The sequence below is a fragment of the Anopheles moucheti genome, chromosome X (assembly GCF_943734755.1).
Source record: "Anopheles moucheti chromosome X, idAnoMoucSN_F20_07, whole genome shotgun sequence".
NCBI classification, from domain to species: domain Eukaryota; kingdom Metazoa; phylum Arthropoda; class Insecta; order Diptera; family Culicidae; genus Anopheles; species Anopheles moucheti.
Genome location: NC_069142.1, coordinates 12,952,599 through 12,975,244, shown reverse-complemented (window position 1 = coordinate 12,975,244; position 22,646 = coordinate 12,952,599). Strand labels below are relative to the sequence as shown.

General features: G+C 45.5%; 2 protein-coding genes across 4 annotated transcripts in view; one reads left to right on the top strand and one right to left on the bottom strand.

The window, feature by feature from the left end:
* LOC128306820 (protein gurken-like) overlaps window positions 1-4,398 on the bottom strand; it is an 8,611-nt gene extending 4,213 nt beyond the window's left edge. Inside the window, 5 exon segments of the mRNA XM_053044438.1 lie at window positions 1-187; window positions 189-226; window positions 229-567; window positions 2,067-2,283; window positions 4,130-4,398. Coding sequence (XP_052900398.1) covers window positions 1-187; window positions 189-226; window positions 229-567; window positions 2,067-2,136 — 634 coding nt within the window. The 5' untranslated portion in view covers window positions 2,137-2,283; window positions 4,130-4,398.
* A 12,907-nt stretch (window positions 4,399-17,305) lies between these two features.
* On the top strand, window positions 17,306-20,738 carry LOC128307068 (DDB1- and CUL4-associated factor 7). Of its 3 annotated transcripts, none has more exons than XM_053044785.1 (4): window positions 17,306-17,324; window positions 18,151-18,402; window positions 18,705-19,118; window positions 19,583-20,738. In XM_053044785.1, the coding sequence occupies exons 3-4, from the start codon at window positions 18,928-18,930 to the stop codon at window positions 20,424-20,426; spliced, it is 1,035 nt and encodes a 344-aa protein (XP_052900745.1). In that variant the 5' UTR covers window positions 17,306-17,324; window positions 18,151-18,402; window positions 18,705-18,927; the 3' UTR covers window positions 20,427-20,738. The 3 variants fall into 3 exon arrangements, with proteins under 3 accessions (XP_052900745.1, XP_052900744.1, XP_052900746.1); XM_053044784.1 differs by lacking the exon at window positions 17,306-17,324 and adding an exon at window positions 17,715-17,992; XM_053044786.1 differs by lacking the exon at window positions 17,306-17,324 and adding an exon at window positions 17,870-17,890.
* Window positions 20,739-22,646: the final 1,908 nt, after the last annotated feature.

The following is a 22,646-nucleotide window of genomic DNA, read 5'->3' as shown; positions in this document are numbered from 1 at the left end:
TGCTCGCCGTTTCGATGTGGATCTTCGGCTTGCGCATGCTTAGGTAGGTCCCATCCAGGTACTTTGACTCACATCGTTCACCCATGAAGCCGTCCGCACACTCGCACGTCGGCATGGTCGAGTTCGCGATCGTGAAGTTGTAACACTTGCCACCGTTCAGGCAGTAGTTTTCCTCGAACAGTTGCGAAACATTTGCCCATGCGCATCAGCAGCTGATCCTTTCGTTGCCGCGCCCGCTCGCTGTTTCCTCCCTGCCCGGTGGGCGACCGTTCGTGCCCTCTATCGACGCACCGTTCCGTTGCGTCTGCTGTTGGTCGTTTGCTTTGCTCGCTGCGATGCCGGTGCTGGTGCTGATACCACGGCCGAGACCGCCAGTGTCCGTGCCGCCACTGCCCGTGAGACGCGAGTCCATCCCCGTCGAAACTGTATCGGGTGGATCCCGGTTCGACGACGAGGTCGCATCCGGCCGGATCACCGTAAAGGTGGTGGTGGCGGACGTCATCACACCGCGAAAGTGTGACACTGGTCGAGGTCTTGATTTTGGCATCGATCTGCTAGAACAGCAGTCTACAAAGAAAGTCGGGGAAAAAGAAAGTTAATCAATATATGCAGAATGCAATGCAGTAGAAAACAAAAATAGATTATAGCATTAAAATTGAAGACACCCGCAAGAATTTTAAAACCAATTCTTTCTTGAATAATCTATTAATCTCACCCACTCAACCATTCAACTCCAATATCCAAAAGTTTAATCAAGTGGACGTGGCGTAAAATTCCAAAAGATGCACCCGCACAAATCCCAACGTTCCAATACACAGACACAATGCCCGGCAGCACAAAACGCCCAGATACGGTCCCAATGGTTAGGCAGCGTTCCCACGATTTCTTTCGCACCGTTTATGCAGTTTGTCGTCGAAAAGCAGGGAACCCCTTTTCGGTCACTGCACGCACCGGTGTGTGATACAGTGAGCAGTGAAGGTGCAGTGCACCACGGTGCTTCTACCAAACGGTGCGGTGGGGCTAATTATGTTGATTGCCGTCTGCCAATTGGTTTGGTCAACCACGAAATCTTCACGATTCTTCTGTTTTGTGTCATCTTCTTACTTTGGCGACTTCTTGACTTCTGCTGCTAACAATTTCTTCTTTTATCCCCCCCCCCCCCCCCCCCCAAAAAGATATTATTCAGCTCGCGCGAGCCAATCTTTCAGAAGAAATCTTAAAACAATTGCTCGCAGATGACGAGCGGGATAATTAGTCTACGGCTTCCTCCCTCCCATTGCTAGACCAAAAACGAAACGCCAGAAACGCCGTTGACAAACAATTTGATTGTGAACAAAACCATTGTTCACAGAGGAAGGAAAAAAGCACCCCTGAAACCGGAATTGACAAAAGAAACAGCACCGAAAAAAAAAACCGCGTACCAATTTCTTCCAATTAAAATCTTGCTTCATCGTTTCAATCGCGGGATAAAGAGCCGAAATATAGGTGTGTATATATATATATATAATATTGAGGGGGTAATTCGTACGGGATACCTGCGCCACGCCAGCGACATTATGCTGCATTCCGTTGCTGTTACTTTTCTCCCCCCCCAGCAAACCCCTCACACAGTTAAGACGTTCGATCCAAGCATTTCCCACCTGCTTTACCAGCCGACACCGGCAAACATAAATGCAGCTTCCTATTCTTCCCGTACTTTCTATCGTTAATTAATCTGCAATGATCAATGGCAAACACGGAAACGGACGGGAATAAAAATGCCAAACCTGTGGCTGTGTGTTTTGGGGTGCAGCCAACCATTACAAGCGCTGCTCCATTGAATGGCCTGTTACCGGGCACAGGCGAAATAAGCTAGTTTCACTCCCGTCTCGTGGGTGTTACAAAAAAAAACAACTCCATTTCGACCGATCTTTTGATTTGTAGCAGCTTTTTGCTTTTAATAAGCAAAAATTCCTTAATTAGCAATCGCATCATCTAACAGCCAACTCTTCTGCTGGCTCGGTGGTGCCGTGTACGTTTGGAAGGTTGCAGCGCGATTGATCGGGTGTGGAAACCCCCAGGCTTACCTGTGTGAACCACAACTGATGACAGCATTATTAGTAGTATAGCACAAAATTTTACTGCACTTGATTTCATTGCTCCCAAGTGTGTTGTGGTGCCGCGGATGTATCATGCACGGGGAACCGTCCCTTTCGTACGCTTGCTTTTTCTTTTTCTTCTTCCTTTCGCCGTCCAACCGGCCGCTAGCTGAGCTTCCGTTGCTTGAAGATTCAAACGCGATACCTAGAAGCAAGAACAAACAGTGGTTAGAAGAATCGAACGTGAGCTTATTTTGCATTTGTACAAGCCGGTTCTATTGCGAACTAACCAAGCTTGGAGGGTGAGGGGGGAAAGGGGGATGGAGGGGGTGAAGGGAGGAAAAGAAATAAATATTCGCTCCAGACGGTACGGTTTAATGCATGCAAAATTTCAACCAGCAGTCCAAAGTCTTTAATTGCGATTGGCATTTTTATGCAAAAAAACTGATCCGTCTTTTGTTAATGTCTTGAACGAACGAACTAGGCGTATTACTATTGTTATTCCGATCTTGATAGCACCTGGCTCGAGATGTCGCTCTTAAGATGCTTATATACACTGCACAAAAGCAAGGCGCAAAGAAATATTAATACATCCCACCCACTCTTAAAATAATTCTTAAAGATCGCCGCAAGGGTTTCGGTCGTTAGAGTTCAACACAAGCTTTTGCCGATTGCGCCCGATGGCAAGTGCAAGAAATTCAACTGTACAGTGTGTCATACATTTGTCCATCAAGCTAGGAAGAGCTGAATTCGGATTCAGCTGTTGTTGCTGTTTGTACTTTTATAAAGATGTGGGATCTCAGTCGGTGCAGTTATTCTTTTACCTCGCTCGTAAATCAGCTAATATTCCATGCCTTTACTATTTTTGTTACGGTTAATCCTACCCTCTTTCGCTCCACAAACGATTCGATATGTAATTATGCGGTTTATGCATGCTGCATGTTTAATGATTTCCAATCAAGGATAAACGATTAGTTCTCAAATATAACCATGCTAGTGAGGGGCCTTTAAATTAGGTCGACATCGCTCTGTGCAACTCTGTGCAACTCTCCGACACTGAGGAGCGCAATGGAAAATTTCGTTTTAATTCTTATTTATAACCAAGGCCAATACTATACCAATACGCTTGGTAACGTCACAATAACTATCAATAACGTCAATTACAGGGTTTTCAAGTACAAAAATTCGAAACCATTTCTATACATAGGTGAATTGTAGTAGATAACTAGAGGTAGATGTGGAATCTAACCCCCATTCTCGAGCTACTGCAAGCTGGTATCAGTTCTATACAAAATACAAAATACAACACTTTGTTGGCAAAGGCGAATGAGGAATTTGAGAATATTTTGAACAGGATCTACTACTGGAGTTAGACAAGTTCTCACATGAACGATAATAATGTTTCATAGGGTATTTTAAAGATGAAATTGCAAAGTGGAAAGACATTCTATATTCTGTTCAAATTACACTAGAACTTCCAACTCTCCAACACACAACTGCAGAGTCTAGCTGACATAGCAAAGGAGCACGATAAATTTCGATTTCAATTGACATTCATTCAATTTTAAAAGGATAGCGAATATGATGAATCCAATTAGACTTTAGACTCTTAGAGACAACGCTGCCCTGTGGTGTATTGGTAATGGCGTCGGTCTTCACACGACAGGACCGGTAAAAAATCCCGTCCGGACCGTTCTGTGCAGGGTTTCTTAGGCCTCCCCAAAGCGCGTCCAACCGCATACAAAAACAAATAGAGCAAAGAGAGAAGCTACAAATACCTCCAAATGTTACCACTGAAGCTTACAAAACCCTTCAATAATAGCGCACAAACGGAGAGAAGCATTTTGCGCTAATTTTGGAATATTTCTTTTTGCGCGCGTCATTAACACGTAACCGAACGGCTTCACATTATCTTCGGGTTTTGGAGGGGCCTAGTGTTATGCGTAATTTAGTTTCGGTCCGGGAAGAAACATCCCCGCGTCACACAACATCAAGAGTCTTGGGGCGAGGAAGGAACATATTTGGGTTAGAAGTCTTAAAACACATCTTACCTCGAAGAATACGACGAATGTCTGGCTGATTCCTCCGGAAGGGTACTCTTGCGAGCTTCTCCTTCCTGAATTCTTTTAATAGGACCTTAATGCGGTGGTGGTTGGTGGGTAAGCACTCACCTCATAGGGGGGGAAGGCGCAGTCAAGGCACAAAGACCACACGCACCTGTTGATCGATGAAAGCGCTGAGTTCTGACCGAATTGATATATTGGTGTTGGTTGATCGAGCAGGGGGAGAGTGGTCAGGAAACAAGCACCTCCGCAGCACGGTGCCGTAACACTGTGCCGGGTTAACGTTCCACGCTTCTCCTTCTCTCCGATGGTTTGATGTTTCTATATTTTCTCTCTCTCTCTCTGCGCTACGTGTATATCCTTGCAAATGGTGAAGAGAAGGCAAAAGGCAAACAGCAGGCTAGAATTAGGGTAAGGCACACGATTGCTGTTGCTGCTGTATTTGATTGGGAGATGGTTGAATTGATGCAACAAGCACCTGGTGGCAGAAATTGCTGCGTACACGCGGTAACAGGGACAACACGCGGCAAATGGGAAATGTTGTCTTGTGTGTCGTATTGCCGTCACACCACCTGGCGCACCAAAAAAGCCACACACATATGCACAAACGCTGTAGTGCCGGTGGTGGTGCGAGTAGCAAACCGCGGGTTTTTGCGCGCGCGCGACCTAGAACGCGTAACAACTTCCGAAAACCGAAAAAAAACGACGAACGTTCACTTGTATGCCGTTGGTTGAATTGAAGCGCTTAACGAAAAATTCCCCAAATTCTTTCACAAAACTAGCGACGTTAAGGAAAACAACTGTCTGTTTCCTTACTGCTTGCTGATGGTGTCGCAAAAGCGCAGCAATGCACAAATACACACAGATACGCACACACACATACACAAGAGTCGCTTTTCTCCGGTTTTTTAACTTAAAAAGCTTTAACTACCAACACGGCGGGTACATGAAACACACGGGACAGCAACAATACGCACACAGGAGAATTATTTACACACACACAGGCACAACACATATACGTACGAGTGGCTTTTTTTGTATGAACCGGCAGTTTCCGGGCCCGAACCCGGACTGCTGCTGCTGCTGCTGCTACTGCTTCTGCTGCTTTCCTTTTCACACTTGTTAAAAGATGCGGTTTGTTTCGCTCTTTCCTCTCTTTCTCCCTCTCTCTCTCTCTCTCTCTCTCTCTCTCCCTTTATGGATGCGACGTTTCGCAATCGGCAGCTGCTACTTCTGTTCGCTGTACCCGGAGCAGCTGAGTGAAACGGTGGAAGTGTTGCCGGGTTGTTGCAACCCGATGCAACCAACAGCGAACCGGTGCACCGTTGTCCTGCGTCCGGCGGCGGCGTTCACGCTGCTGCTGCTGCTGCACACGCTGGTCGTGTTGGTGGCGATGCGGTGCTGTACCGTGGTAGTTATGATCGTACAATACGCTGCTCGTAAACCGTGCACGGTGGTGGTGTATTTTCATCTTGTTCTCCAATAAGGCCCAGTTCCTACTCCTTCTTGGTGCCGGGGTTGGTTGATTTTTGTTGTTGTTCGCCGCAACACTGTGAAGCCTCTTTTATGGAACGCACGAGGAGGAGGGGGGGATGGGGGGAAAAGGGAGATGAGGGGGCGGGGCGATTAGGGAGTGGGGGGAAGGGTAAGGCGATTGTGGTTGACGTTGGGATGCAACAGACAAATCCCCCACAACCTTCTTCCTATTGCGCTTCACCCAAACACACAAACCCTTAAAGGCACAAACAATAACACGCACTGCACGCAAAGTGTCCCACAACACGGTATAACGCAAACGTCAATAATACTGTACTACGCTCGTTACTGTTTCTGCAAGACATCCTTTTAAAACGGGTCGGGTTTTTGTTTTGCCTTACTTTGACCTTAATTCAACTGCAAATCTTCGCGATTTTTTTTGTTGTACGTGGAGAATACGTTTACGTCTTTTCGAAAGCTTGACGTACTGTCACTGCGGTGCGGGCTGGCTAATGCTTCTATCGCTGCCAGGCAAATGAGTGGCTCGCGCTCCGACCAATGGTGCATATTCAGACCGTGAGAACGATGGTTGTGTTGCTGACGATGATGATGCCACACCGCACACAGCAAAGAAGCACACAACAACAACAAAAGGGCCAAACCAGCACACAGCGCTCCTCCACCAGCTGAAGTAGCGAAGTAAAACAATACCGAACTCTGCTGGGTATGTGTATGTGCGGCCAATTCGATGTTGTTGCCGAGGCGGTCACACCGCTCACTGTCTGTGCGACTGCTCTGCTAGTTTCAGTTCCGTTTGTTTCCGCTGAAGGAAAAGCGCAAAACCGCACATAAACACGCAAGCACACACCTACACGCGGGGAATATTTGTAAACCCCCCCCCCACTCTCTGTGTCGGTTTTTTTCCTGCTTTCTTCACGTTCTTTCCCTGCTCGGCGTGTGTGTGTGTGAGTGTCTGTTCGGTCACACAAAACAACAATCCACAACGCACGTCGTCTTCGCTGAACACATTTGTATATCTCGGTGTGAAAAAAAAAAGGTTCGTCGCTTGCGGTGTCGGACAGCTCTGCTGTTTACTAGCGCTCAAGTGTCACTACGGAATGGTGCACGTTACGGCCTCTACAGCACTACTACCGCGCTGTTCTGCCAAATGTCAGCCTGAACTGTTGTTTCTCCGCACCTTCCGCAACGCACTGGACTAGCCAACTACCTTCTTTCGTTGCTTCTGCTTCGATTGCTGTCTTTCGTTTCCTTTTACGGGCGGTTCGGTGTTTTACCCTTGTTTACCGTCGCACCGCCGACTCGAGCACAGCAAAAGGCGAGAGAGACGGAGAGCTAGAGCGAGCGAGCTTTTTTCGATTTTCCACCCGCCACTGACGATTCCTTCCGCACACGGTTTCACTTCGATCCACCAACCGTTCCTTTCCAATTGCTCCGGCTGGGCAACCGTGTTGACGACGCCACGGATGATGACGATGCTCTGGTGCTGAGTCAAGCCGGTTGACGATCGTAATCTTGTGGTTCGACCGGGAGCGCGAGCGCGCTCACTGGTGCACTCCCACCCGTTTCCACCGCCCCTAACTGTTTGAGGACTATCCGCGGAATCGGGATAGGAATGGTTCTCTTCTCTCTCTCTCTCTCTGTTACTCCCTTTCCAAAAGTTCACTGCTTCCTCTGGGCCCTTTTTGTGTGTTTTATTGTTTGTTTCGTGCGCGCTCTTTCTGTCGTTCTGCTGCAGCACGTACGGTTACCGGGTCGTTGCCGGATGGCTTCTTCCACCTTAGCGAATCCGAGAGACCCCGTCTCGCTTGCTTTCACTCCAACCCGGGAGGCCTTCCCTTCCTTATCCCGCTGCGTTTATGACTCTCAGGGACTCCCGACCAATTTCTGGACCCTCTGGTATGTGCGCGTTTTGGTACGTGAGGTTGTGTCTGTCTGTGCTTCCCTGCGTTGGTTTTTGGAAGCAAGCGTCTCGGTTCTCGCTTGCCCGTACACTTGCCCGCACATATACACGCAGAGATGCGGCTGTTCGCCCCGACTGGCCAGTGGCTTCTCGTTTGCCCTTCTCTCCCACGCCCGATACACTTCCGCACCCTTCTTCAACGCACACCCCCCGCGCGGTATTTGCAACCCACACACACACACACGCACACCCGCGTTTCGGGGGTTCGCCGCTCGTTCGCTCTGCTGGAAATCGTTCTCCTTTCAGTTCGTCTCCTTCTCGACCAAACAAAAAACTGCACCACACAAAGCGGCTCCTTTCCCTTCAGCAGCGCATCACCTTTGAATCAACTTCCCAACACACGAAATCGACTTTGCTTGGCGGGCGGGCGCTCGGAAGAAGCTGCCTGCTGGTGGGCCTTTACCATGAACCTGCTGCTGCTGTTGCTGCTGCTCGGCTCATGCATCCCACCGTACACCGGGCATGGTCCACTTCCTCGTGCAGCTTCCACCGTTTTCTCGCTCGTTCCTACTTCCTCTTCCTGAGGGATCGGGGCCGATACGTTTACTGTACTTTTGTGTTTTTTTTTAAGTTGCCGTGTTCCGCTTTGCGCTTCCTCTTCGGGTTCGTCGCCGTCACCGGTCGTTGAAGTCTTTCGTTGTTGCCGTATATTCGCCTCCTCTGGTGGTCCCGTCGCTGGAAGGCACATCCATCCGTGTTGCGAGGGAGAGAGCGAGCGAGAAAGAAACAGGGAAGCAGAAAAGAAGTAGAATGAAAATATTGAAAGAAAGGAAACGGGAAAGAAAAAGAGCACGTTAAGGTGTAACATAATCAACAACAACAACAAAAAAGCCAAGAGAAGGCCAAACTAATATAGGCGGGGTTGGGGGCTGGTGTGGGGGGCGGCAAAAAAAAGATCAAAGCGCACGCGAACGTGAGAGACGTCCCGAAAAAAAACGGCCAAAAGCGGAACCAGTGGAAAGAGAATGGTGTTTTGAGAAATGAACGAAACATAGAAATAAAAATAGAAACAAAACAACAACAACAACAACAACAACAAAACGCATAAAACCAAACTAAAGAACCCCGAAATATAAAACAAGACTTTAACCCATCGACGCCACACACGAACGGAGTTTTGTATGGGATGGGGTGGCGATTCGTGTGAGGGAGCTACACCATAAGATGTATATATATATATAGAAATAAATGTACCGCCGGGCAATGGTGTCTTAACGTTTGGAGATTGGGGCGCGTAAAAGAGAAGGGGGGAGAGAAAAAGAGAGACAAGTTTAGGAGTTTATTTCATGAGTTTGGGAAGAAACGACCGAAAAACAGTACACCCCTACTGTTGCCGCGATGACATGCTTGAAAACTGTGGTTAGCATGTGTGTGTGTGTGTGTATGCTGCGAGGGAGTTATTGCGTTAAGCATTAAAAAGAGCGGTAACAGTCAGAGAAAAAAAAACACAAATGAAATAAAACGATAGGGGTGTGGAGAGCGGAGGAACCCTAAAAGTCACTCTCCGTGTGACGAAACTTTTCGAAAAACTTTACTGTAGTAGAAGGCTAAAGCTTACCGCTAAGCTCAAAGCACCAAAAACCTCCCCCTCCACCCCATAATCCTTCCCTCTTCTCACAAAAAAGCCATATCCTTGCAAACAAAACTTGCGAACATCTGAAGACATACCGAGTAGGGTGAAGAAAAGGGGGAAAAATGACTCCCAAATCTTGGTCCTCTTTCTCTTTCCTTTGCTTACTACAAACTCCCCCTTTCGCAAAACCCAAAGCAACTCCTACCCCTGCTTATCCCCTTTCCCATCATCAAGTGGAAGGGGATGATCTCTTGGGAACAACACAACACAAAAAAAAAACACAAACACACACAACAAACACAAGTGAATAAACTCTTCATGGGCGCAAGAAGGTGTGCAGGAAGCGCTGGGAGGGGGTTGGGGGGGTGGTTATGCGCAGTCGCTAGTGTTGTGTGTTGTGGCGCGCAATATTATCTGGCAATTTTTGGGCTGCCCAGCTACAACAACATTATGTGAAAACTGTTTTGCGGATGAAAGCAAACATCGGCAACAGGCGCACATTTGGTGGAAGTGATGAAGGGTGGGCCCACCACTGGAGTGAAGAATGGGGGCGGGATGGGGGAAGGTAAAGGAAAAGCTCCAGCAATGGTATGCCGGAGCAGCAACAAGGGAATGCCACCACCGAATCGATCACAATCAACCTAATTACGCTAACTAGCGGGGCCGATAAGTTTAAACAAACTTGCCGCAAATAGCGCATTACACTATGGAAGAGAATTGAAGGCAGAGGAGAAAAGAAAGAAAGACAGAGAGATGGAGAGAGAGAGAGGATGAGGGTGGTGTAGGTGTATAGTTTTGGCGTAAAACTTCCTGCAGTAATATGGCTTAATCCAAGCTTGGAAGAGAGAGAAAGAGAATGAAAGAGAGAGAGAGAGAGAGAGAATGAAAGAGAGAGAGAGAAAGAGAGAGAAAAAAGGGAGTGAAACATCCGCCGTTTGGGAACGAGGTAATTAACAATGTTTTCCGAATTTCAGACATATTTAGACTACACAGACCTCGGATCACTGGGAAGCGCGTCTTGCACAATCAATCTGGGGTGACGACAATTGTGCGCGTTCTACGGAAATTCTACTTCCGTTCCACCATAAAATGCGTACTGTAATGTAATGCAATGTAAAACAATGTCATTTTTGACAGCTATCCAAACAAAAACGTCCGATTGGAAAATTTCTCTAAAGATCTCCGGATCTGGATGTCTAGGTTATCTATACTGTTCGGAATGTCACGCACTTTAAAGAAAGAACAAAAACAAACCATTATGCATTAATTCAATAAAGTTTGAGATCGACCAACTGATAGCCGATAGCGTTAACGCGTCCACGAGAAGGACCGGTATATCAGTCCGGTTTAGCGGACTCCTGCTCCAAGACCTCGAAGTGGTGCGAATCGAGCTCCGATTAGTGTTGGACAATAGGATCTGGATCGGATTCATGGATTCGTTTCTTCATCAGATCAAGAAACTAGAATCCACTGGAACGCCATCATTTGAATCCGTCAGAATAAAGAAATTTGTCATGACAGGAGAATCTATTAAACACGATCTGACAGATATCAATTGACAGAAAATTTCACGTCCAATAATTAGATAATTGATTCGTTGAAGATTATGTTTACCAACCTTTAGCATGGTAATATTATGTCATTTTTGACAGCAATCCGGCCTGACGCTTTCCTTATGAAATATAGAAACATGTCATTTTTGACAGCTAATATTTTTTCTTTACTTATCGGTTAAACTGTCCTAAGGGATTTACAGTTTTTGTTGCAAAATCAATAAACTAATATTGAATATGTGCGAGTAGAAATTGGTGTGTTTTTTTGTTAGGTTCAGTCTATTCGCCGGCATTACATAAAGCTGTCAAATTCGTTTGTTTACGTTTACGTTACGGGTTAGTAATTGTGTCAAAACCGCATGCTTGATTACGTTAATGTAATCTTAATCAACCCACATCCTGGTGGAAATGGGAAGATGAAACGAAGTTAGACGCCAACTAGAGGATAAATGCAGCAAGCAGAAGGCGAAGAAAGAGGGAAAGATTTGGTTTTCGTGGTTACGTCGCTTTTGCCACCCACAACACGCATTATCCGGCGGGGTAGGATAGAAACATTTGAACGAAATAAAAAGATAGAACAGACAAAGATGATGATGATGATGATGATCGGGCAAGAAGCCGCCAAGTGTTGTGTTGCGGTGAGGAGAAAGTAAAATGTAAAAACAAAGTATGCGCCTCAACAAAGTTAGTGTGCATCCCCCTCCCACCCCATTTGAGTGAGTGCGTAGTACCACGGACATTTATATATAAAATCTACAAAAAAAAAAAGATATAGCGATTAAACGGAGAAAATACAACAGAATGCGCACAGTTTCCGTTTTTTTTTTGGTGGGAGGAGGGGGTGAGAGTTTTGGGTGCGTGCGCCTGTGTGTTTTTTCCTATGCTCTCCTGCTCAACTGCAATAGGCCCAACAAGGCTAACCACCCGCAAACACCGTACCCCAGTGTGTTAACATGAATTAACTACCAAAAAACAAAAACAAGAAAAGAAGAACACCAACCCGGACCCACTGTGCGGCGCCCACAGTGTGTTCCTTCCGTCCCGTGGCGTCGACCCGCGGATTTTCAGTGGCTCGATATTATACCATTTCCGATTCGTCCGGAATCACAACTACTGTGGCTGCTGGCCAAGCCCGCCTGCCACACACAAACACGCAGGGACGTTGGCGAGGAATCGGTGAAGGGAACGGCGGGGAGGAGGAAGGAAGGGGGGGGGGAGGGTGAGGGGGGGAGATATGGGGTGGAAGGTTTCCCTTTCATCCACCCGCATATGCATGGCCGCTTGGGCAGAAGGCATGCCCCGCAAATTACACACCATCATCATTGCGCTTCACCCGTACATGTGTTCGTGTGTGTATGTGTGTGTGTGTGTGTGTGTGACTCTCTGCAACAGAGGCCGCTTTGCCGCTTCTCACGGCGCATCAACAGGTCATCCCGCAGCACCGCGCACTACTTACTCATGTACATGTACATACAACCCCCGAAGGAAGATGGACGAAGTGTGGGATGTGGGCGGCTAGTAGCAGAAGGCGGGGAAGAGGAGGCGAGGGAGGGAGGGCATGAAAATGCTTAGTCTTGGATCGGACACGTCGGACGTTCGTTAGCCGCGGCGGTCGGTTTTAGAAGGGGCTTAAAGCAGGGGGCAAAAAAAAGCATCTTTAACCATTGCGGCTTCCCTTTACGACGCACCCCGCCCGTACCACACACACACACACACACACATACGCACACCGTTCGTTCCCATCCCTATTCCAACCGAGGTCAGGCCGACGGCGTTTTGGTTTCCCACGGTTGCGCCAGCGGGTTTGCCCACCAGTGCGCGCGCACACAGACACAGAAAGGCCCCGGGAGTTTGTAATACACCGCCGCAGCCTCCAATGGTGTGCTTTTTTTTCCCCTGCCATGGATTATTTTGGGTGCAGAAGTAAGTTTTCTTGCTATTTCATGCAGTGCCGGCTGACCACGGGGTCAGCTCTCCTCACCATTGCTGCCGTCTTTAGCCGTGACCATTGTGGCGTTGTTGGCGTTAGAACGTTTTGCAGAGTAGGGGTGGATTTTGTTAACCCCTTTTTTTGGTGGGCTAGTTTTATGAGTCCCACAGGTCCGCTCAGGTCAAAGCAGACCGTAAAACCGGACCACTAGGCAGGGCGAACCTATTCAAACCCCGTGCTCGGAAAAGCGATTCTAGAAGGGAAGCGAAAATTGATTTAGCACAGCGTACCACCATCGATTTGTTACTTTTAACCTATTGGAATAAATCATGAAGCTGTGGGAGGGATAATAATTACTGCACATAGGATGCAATCCACAGCATATTTTTCCAATCGTCAATTTTCAACCCTTAAATCACCTGTTTTCCAATCAACATTCCATCAGATTTAAAATTAGATATGTCATGAAAAGTGATTTTACAGGGTTTTACAATAGATTGGGCATGACGAGCTATTCTTCTTCTTCTATGTAGGTTGGGAGAAGTATGGCCTCCTATAGGATGTAACATCCCATAATCAGAGGTTTAACTCCCTGTGTTGGGAAAGAAAGGACAGATGTGTCCATTTCTCTGAAAATTTGTTTCTATTTTTCGTTGTTTAAAGTGCCTGGTTGCTTTCTTGATGCGTTGTGTGAGGTTCTAGAGTTTTTTGTTTATGTATAATGTTGCGTTGGCCCCTTTTATTGACTTTTATTTATTTTTTTGGCGAGATATAGTGTAACAAAAAAACACTTTACTGAATCGCAATAAGTAGGCATGGAATCGTGTGCACAATTTAGTGAATGTCAAAATAGGCAACCTGTTTACGTACAGGCGGGTTCAGGAGTTGAGACGTAAAATGGATTTATTGGACTTGACGAAACCTAATCACAAATATTTATCATTATGAAACAAATTTTTAAGTCATATTTTGCACAAAATTTAATGAAAGTTTCGTAAAATTGAATAGATCATATCTCACAACATGTGAACACGCAAACATGCACAATTCAGTTTATTCTGCTCGCCATTTTCTACCTATTGTAAAACCCTGTAAATGCGTTTTACTGATCTTAAGATGGTATCGGTCAAACAACCGAGCTGAATCGAGTGGTGAATTGATACCTTTTTGGATCATGCTAAAGGATTGATTTGGTTCTTCTCTGACGACGGAGTTAGGATAATTTCGAATCAGAGTATGACGAAGACGCTCCTTTGCGATCCTAGATCATCACTGTATGGTCGAACCATTCCTTTGCCATCCTGTTGGAGATCAACAGAGATCTTTTCGTCTGAACCAATCGTAGTCTCTTCAAGATTGACACGATTCGATCCCAAATTTTCGAGCGAACAAAAATTATAACCGATACACAATGCCATGCAGAGCTCAGATGCTAGGAAGAAAGACGAACTACGAGCTTAACCTTGGTTTTCCTGGGATGCGCACCCGCGAGCCGTATAAAACGCTCTGTTCCGTGGTGCATTGTAATAATTTGTCTTGCCTTCCCCTACCCTTGCCGGTTCAGCGCACTGTTCCTCTAATCACTGCACGGCTCTTTCACTTTCCATCTCTTTCCCACACGCTTTGGTTTGTAATTATTGATGAGATTTATATACGAAGGCTCGATATTCGAAGTTGGAGTGAATGTTGCAGAATACCAGCAATACGGTGTAATGCTTCACTTTAATATCTTCCAGTTGTTGTTTGTAGATTTAGAGAAATTGTAGCTCCTAAGTGCCTTTTCATTGGAGATGTATTGGGGGACAGTTCGCTTCATTTTGTGTCCGTCAAGACATGCTAGACGGTAGATACAATAAAAATAAGTTGTTCCTAGTTTTAATTTCTCTCGTTATTAGCGACACGTAATAAAAACATTATACATGTCAAGATGCAGACATGTTTACGTGCTTACTTTTTGGTCTAAAACGTCAAACGAATGAAACTGTATGAACGAACCAAAGAAAGAAGGCAAGGAATTCAAATTCCGTAAATCTCAGAGATGCTGAGAGCTTCCAAGATATAAAAGAAGTGTGTTCTTAAAGGATCTAGGTGCAGTAAAGGATAATTATACATCATGATGACAGCTATATACCTACGACAGCATGTGTATCCCGTTGTTCTGGTCTATGCTTCATAAGATGCACACCAATTTCTGCATACTACCAACACATATACACCCAACATCCCATTCTTACATTCTTCTTTTTTTCGCTTCCTCATAAATCATGCTGGTCTCCGGTGTCAGAATTTCTTCTATACCCGGGGCACATGAGCTAAACAATGCATATTGAAACTCGTAAATTTCCTTCACGCACGTGCGTTAATTTCGGATTTTACACGCACACGCAGCGACAACAATCAATCGACTGCAAGAACCCAGGATAGGTTTTTCTGCAAAATTTCCCTCTCGCTCTATCTCTCTCTAGCTTTCCCGACCGTATGTGTGGTCAAGTTGTTCCATTTCATGCGGGACGAGTTGGAATGTTGCATAAAAAGATGAAAAAAGGGATGATACTTCTTTCACCCGCGATCGTGAACAACCTGATGCAGCTCGATTACACGATCTCGATGGAGTTTCAATTACCATCAAATGTGTTCGGGGCCCGGCGGTTCCGTACGTGTGCCAAGTTGGGTACTTTCTAGGCTGCACGTACGAAAGTCATCCACGGTCTCGGTCCCGTGTGTTTGAAGTTGCTGTTACAACATTTCCCCGTCCGCGTTCCTTCCCTCCGTCGCCCAACTACGATGCCTGAAATTTGATATTCTCGTTTCACGATCATGCATCGCCCCTTACGGTAGAATGTGCAGAAAGAAACACGCGCGCAGCCACAGATTAAGAAGTGTTTAAGAAAGGGAACATACTTACCACGCAGAGCGGGTACCGTGTGCAATTGATGGGCTGTCAGTTTCCGGTGCAGCTTAACTGCTGTGATCGGTATGGCTGGGTATTAGTTTACCGCACGGAGGCTGCTGCATTCAGTGTGGCCACCAGCAACGACGCCAATCGAGCTTTGCTGTGCCATTCGCATGACGTCACGACGGCAGCAGACAGCCGAAATATAACCGGAAATTGGGCAACACCCCGAACTGGTGTGTGTGTGATACACGCTTGCAGAACTTTCTTACGTGTGCTCGGTCTGCTCGTGTATGAGAGAAGCAAATTTTAGTTGATCGTCAAAGGAAAGTTGAGGGTAGGCCCTTACGAAAGATAATCTCCCCGATTGCTATTTGAAAGGCGTTCGATGAAAGTGCTGGAGGCGAAATCGCAACCCTTCACAATTGCTTTCTTTGAGACGCTATGTAGTTGGCGAGATGTCGGGAACGGTGATCACCGTCAGGCACTGTTTAAGCTAGTCTACGATGAAAACAATAGCGGATAGGTCTGACACGATGGATGACGACTGCGCTGCGCACACGCACACAATAACTCACACACACTTATATATATTTATACACACACACAGGCTTCTGGAGAAGCAATCGTCTAGGAGGACGCGGTGAGAATGCAGATGGAACGTTGCACGCACCACACCGTACACATTAAACGAAGCGAAGACTTATGAGATGAGGGGTCCTTCCGGCCAACTTTGGGCTCAATGTGGAATAACGAGTGGAACACGATGTTACTTTTGACAAGGCACTTGGCAAATTTGTTGCGTTCGCTTGCTGGTTTCAATTGTTTTTCCCACTGCTTCCGTGAATCACACCAAGAAGCGCTACACGCTGCGTTTCAGCTGCTTCTCAGTTTTGCAAGCACAAGTTTGAAAGGGCCGAACCTCCGACTCTATATGCACCTATTTCTCTCGTTGCATATTCTCCTCTCTGTCTTACCCTCAGTGCTCAGTACTCAAATGAGACATGACAGTTTAATTGAAATGTCCAATTTTAGATAAATCCCTAAACAGAAAACCTTTTATTCATAAATGTCCACCGTATGGTAACATTTTTCTCACTAATTCGCGATGGAACGAAGCGGTTACATTGGAAATATTAGTAAAACTGGAGATGGAAATAAACATCGCCAATGGGACCAAGAGAACAACTGTCAAATTTAGACAGTCAATATGGAGGAATGTCAACCGTTGAAACGCTTGGGTTTGGTTTTGTTTGAACCCTTCGTTAGGAGATTAAAAAAGAAATACCTTTTTCGAAATCCTTCAGCTTTTTCATATCCAATGTAATTTGGCTGAAAACTGTAGAATTCAGTTCAAATAGGAAACAGATAATTTTATAATCAATTCCACAGCAGTATCCCAAATTACAACGATTATAACAAATGTGTCGTGTATAATGGGCTTAAGCGCTTCAAGCGTGTAATAGCTGTCAATGAATGAAAAGTGATTTTATGCTGCCATTATGTTGATTCTTCCTCTGATATATCAAATAGAAAACGAATATAATATTAATTCATCCAAAAAATTCCATGAAAATGAAAAAAATCCTTTTTCCTCGCATGATTGTTGGATTTGCAACGCACGAAACGCTTCAATGGGACAGAACTTCAGAACGAGTTGCAGGGTACGCACCCTGGCGGCGGGATAGTCAACTACATCGCTAGCAGCAGCATCAAGCGTTTGGAAAATCTAGTCCCCAAAACGTCAATCGTCGGCTGGGTGAAATCATTTAGCGAGGTAATAAAAAGTGTTAAAACGTGTAAAATAGCTAGTAATATGTTAAAACTATCTTCTTAAAAACACCTAACGCCGAGGGTAGGACGAAACACATTAGATTTGTGAAGAGTACTGTGTTTCAATATGAACCAACGGCGATGCGATCACTGATGCTATCCAACACCGATGGCAATCGATTGGCACCGATGCGTTTTCCATCAAGCATCTATCAACAACCTACCGTGAACTTGTCTAACTTCCCAGCAGTCAACCGCAACCGGGCACAAAGACGCACTTTTTCCTACAATAATTTTGTATGTTGTATGTGTTTTGTACGTGTGTGTTTGTCATCTGTAGGACTAATCAAAAGAATCGTTATTATGTGTGAGCATAATCCTTCATCGTGATCAAAACAAATCCGATCCACTGGCGAAAGCAATCAAACTAATTTGTCCATTATCCAGAAAGAAAGTATTAAAAGGTTGCTGCTGCTCCATTCGTACCAGCTGTTGTGATGAGTTTCGGTAGTTGGGCAGCTGAACTTGTCCTTGGCGAAGATTAGTAATCGGATAAACCAGACGTAAATGGTGCGCAATTCGGTACAAAAACACTATAACGAGAACGACTTAATAAGTTGTTATTACATGTGAGCATTTTTCTTACTACGGTGGCACACAGTTTCTCAACAGGTGTGTGTATAGGTTTATTTATTGGTTAAATGGCCTACTTCTTTTGTGCATTTCATATAAACCATACGTCACAAGAATAATTTCTGCTCATGAACACAAGAACAATACCATATAATGTAATTGATGAACTAATCATAAAAAAACCTCTTTATTTGTAGACGCACCAACCGTTTGTTGCCGGACGCTTCATCTGGTTTCCTGCATAAGTTCGCTGCCTGACGCCGGTACAAAGCGTTGGCATCACCGCATGCGTCAACACGGCTGTCCAACCGTCGCCGTTTAACCCCCCCTCGTGAAAACCCGGCCCGTGTGTGTACATATCCGTCCTTGTGTGGGGTATTGCGATATTTATGGTGCTTCGAACCCAAGTTCGAACCGATTGTAAAACCGATATAAATAGTACGCTGCCGGTGAGTAACAAACACGGCACACAAAACCGTCATCTGCTGTGCTTTTTTTCGTTTCTTGCCTCCCCCCGATACCTGAGAAGGTGGTAGAATGCACCCGCGATAAATGTGAGATGAAACAGCAACATACTTATCACATTCACTCAATCGAATGCACTTTTTTTTGCGTGATACGCAACGAGCCGCGCGGGTGCATTGCTCTCGTTTGCAGTTGTTGATGCGCGTGCATCCTAGTTTGTTGGCCTGGTGATAATTGTTGCAGTCCGCACAATGGATAACTTACGACGTATCATTCATCTTTCCAGGGACGAAGCGGTAGTGGAAGGGCCGGTTCGGACGCCGGACAGTATCGTAAGCGGCTGGGCCACATCGAGTGCGCCGAACCTTGCTGGCACTGGTGTAGCTGCGACGGTTGCGTCCGGGTCCGGGTTTGTGGTGCCGAACGTGACGCGCGGCAATTTGGACGAAGGGAACGAATACCGTCGGCAACAAACCGAGCAACGGTTACGGCCCGCCACGCTTAGAAATATGTCCGGTACGACGGGGAAGCGCAAGGAGATCTACAAATATCTCGCACCATGGCCACTCTACTCGATGAACTGGTCCGTGCGGCCGGACAAACGGTTCCGTCTAGCGCTCGGCAGCTTCGTCGAGGAATACAACAACAAGGTGCAGATCATAAGTCTCGACGAGGACACCAGCGAGTTCAGCGCGAAAAGGTAGCATATCGCTTTGTTTCATTTCGATTTGATTAATGGTGTGGTAGGAAAATAGGGGATCAGTTTTTGAGACAAAACAATTCCACATTAATCACATTCTCTCTAAGGTATTCCAACAACAACATGCACCACATTTTATAATCGGAATTTACTTTCACCGCTAGTCATAACACCTTTGTTCGACACTGCAATTGTGATTACTCAGTTGCTCAAAAATATGTTCCAAACCCGTAGTACGGTATGGTTCACTATTTGCTATCACGTTGTATAATATTATGAACCGATTCATAATACATATTAAGATTCATTTACATATTTTAAGGTATTAAAAATTTACTGTATTGCGTATATTTCAATTTTGTAATTATAGTGTTCGTAGCAAATAGTTCGTTACCCCAAGAAGAAGACGAAGGCTCTGTTTACAAATCAATTTATCTCAATTTTCTATCACTCAACCTTTCCAGCACATTCGACCATCCGTATCCAACCACCAAGATCATGTGGATACCCGATTCGAAGGGTGTGTATCCGGATTTGCTTGCAACCAGCGGCGACTACTTGCGGCTATGGCGTGCCGGCGAACCCGACACGAGACTCGAGTGCGTGCTGAACAACAACAAAAACAGTGACTTCTGTGCGCCGCTCACATCCTTCGATTGGAACGAGGTCGATTTGAACCTTGTCGGTACGTCGTCGATCGATACCACCTGCACGATCTGGGGCCTGGAAACGAGTCAACCGCTCGGGCGTGTTAATCTCGTGTCCGGCCACGTCAAGACGCAACTCATCGCACATGACAAGGAGGTGTACGATATAGCATTCTCGCGCGCAGGCGGTGGTCGAGATATGTTTGCCTCGGTCGGTGCGGACGGAAGCGTGAGGATGTTCGATCTGCGCCATCTAGAACACTCGACCATCATCTACGAGGATCCGGCCCACACACCGCTGCTACGGTTGGCGTGGAACAAGCAGGACCCGAACTATCTGGCCACGGTGGCGATGGATAGCTGCGAGGTCATCATACTAGATGTGCGGGTACCGTGCACACCGGTCGCCCGGCTCAGCAATCATCGGGCGTGCGTGAACGGAATTGCCTGGGCACCGCACAGCTCCTGCCACATATGTACGGCGGGCGACGACCACCAGGCGCTGATCTGGGACATACAGCAGATGCCGCGGCCTATCGAAGATCCAATCCTCGCGTACACGGCGGCTGAGGGCGAGGTCAACCAGATACAGTGGGGCGCAACACAACCGGACTGGATCGCCATCTGCTACAAGACAGCTTGCGAGATTTTGCGCGTCTAATAAGGGTATGAGGTTAGAAATTTTTGCGCTTTATCGTAGCTGAGCGCTGCTGAGAGCCGCAGCGTGAGTGATTCGTGTTTCCTGGGTAATGGGCATGGGTAAAGAACGAAACACGCGCTCAAAACGGTATGTAGCTTTTGGTAGGTTATGGTTTTTAGTTCCCTAACCGGTAGTACATTTTAGGGTTGCATTGTGCACCTGCTAGGATGCATTTAGCGTTCATGTTTCATGAGTTTCGTACGAATAGCTTTGGCTATTTCAGCTGCTGCTAGTGGTAGGACTGAGAGATTTCAGTTGCTGCATTTCCGTTTGCACTCACTGAGCTTTCTTTGTTTGTGTAGATATTTGTTTTTTTTTGTTTCGTTTTGTCAAAGTAGTTGTAGCTTAATTATTTTTACAACATATTCACATACTCAACGCGGTCACAAATGATTGAAAAGACATATGCAGCTTGATCCAAACGAAATGCTTTTCCTGCATGGCAATGCTTTTTTTTTTGGAGATGAAAACTTAACTAATTGTCACCGACACACTTAGGAAAACGATATTGTATGATTTAACTTTGTTTGTAACCTTACCACTATGGGAAGCGGCTAGTGCGTATGATTTTGCATCAATTTAGCTTATATAAAGAATGTATAGCAATTAGATTACAGATAGCGATAGCTTTTTTTTTCTGTTTGTATGTTTTGTTTGGTATGTACAATTGTACACGACCTAACTTATTTACTTCTTCACCCAAAACACATGTCGCGACGAACGAATCTGCGATGTTAATGAATTTATATAGTTCTACTAGTACTCGCATGCGCATGCTCTGAGAAAGGGACTTTGTCTAAAAAACTGACGAAACTCAGAAGGACAATGGAGTTTACGGTTCAATAATAGAATCGAATGGCGTCCGTTCACTTGGAGGGCCAGAATTAGCGATAAACCCGGTGTTCGGATTGTGACGATTACCCTCAGCAGCGAACTACAATTCTTCGTTCATGTCACAAAACGTACGTACGTGTGAACGTTTCACAGGTGCTGTTTGCAATTTCCGGTTTTCGTTCTCACACCTTTTGCCGCGAGATACTCATTTCGCTTAGCTTAAGCTATCTACGGGGCGTGTAGCTGCCCCACGAGATTAAACTTTAATCATAAAAACGGCCTGCGCAAAACGTATGATTTGCAATAACACTTGCTTTTGCTTTAATGAACGGCCTACACATGCAAGGTGTGGTAGAGAAATTTGCCTTTTTGTGTTTATTATTTAAAATTGCTTTGGCGAACAGCACTGTGTAAATTGAGAGTGAATGTCCAACCCTTCCACTCCTGCTTGGTGTGAACCGTCGACGCTACCAAATAAACCACCCAGGCCACCCAGGTTTCCCCTTTTTAATGTTATATTGAAACGAAAAGAAAAAAAAAAAACACACCACACAAGTAAGATTATACTCAAATTGTAAAACAGATTGACACAACAAATGGGATTATATGTTTTGTAGTATTGGATTGTAAAGAATAGCCTTTTTTTTTACTTTTATATGTAGGAGAGTTCTTTTGTGTTGTATAACCAATCCCGGTTCTGCTGTTTTTATCAATATGTAGCGGATAATAGTCGGTCTGGAATCGCCTAATCGCGCAAGAACAGCGCTTCGTACTATTAGCTTATTATATATATGTGTATGTTTAATGATTATTTAAAATGATTTAACATAACAATTAGCATACGGTTAGGAGGCATAGCGATCCGTTGAGTGCGTAAACGAGAAAATAGTAGAAATCAATACAAAACCACGTCGATAAAAGAAAAAGGAAAATGAGAAGTCATCGATTTTGCATAAAACACATAAAAACCACAAAAATATTGTTCAAAGTTTGAAGAAGAAGAAGAAACAAAAATGAAAAGGAATAGAATACCACGGAGAGGTTATGGGCAAACTAATTTGTAAAGAAATGAATAGACAAAACGTTAAGGGGCACCGGGGCGCTCTAAGCCTTAAATGTATAGCAATGATGCAATTTTTTTGTTTTGTTTTTGGGGTGTAGAGCCACATTTTGACCAAATCCATTTAAAAAAAAATTAGAAAAACAAACATCCCAGCATGTAAAGATGATCCAACGAAATGGAGCTAACCTGTAAGGTTCGGTCATACGCGCTGGCATCAACTCCAACAGCAAGAACGCATCAAGACTGTACCGTTTCGGTTAGTGGTTTTAGACGTGTATTTCACC

Excerpts from the sequence above, each read along its gene's own strand:
- LOC128307068 (XM_053044785.1), top strand. The coding sequence starts at position 18,928 with ATGTCCGGTACGACGGGGAAGCGCAAGGAGATCTACAAATATCTCGCA. Across the intron at positions 19,119-19,582 it reads AGCGAGTTCAGCGCGAAAAG|CACATTCGACCATCCGTATC; the intron begins GTAGCATATCGC and ends CAACCTTTCCAG.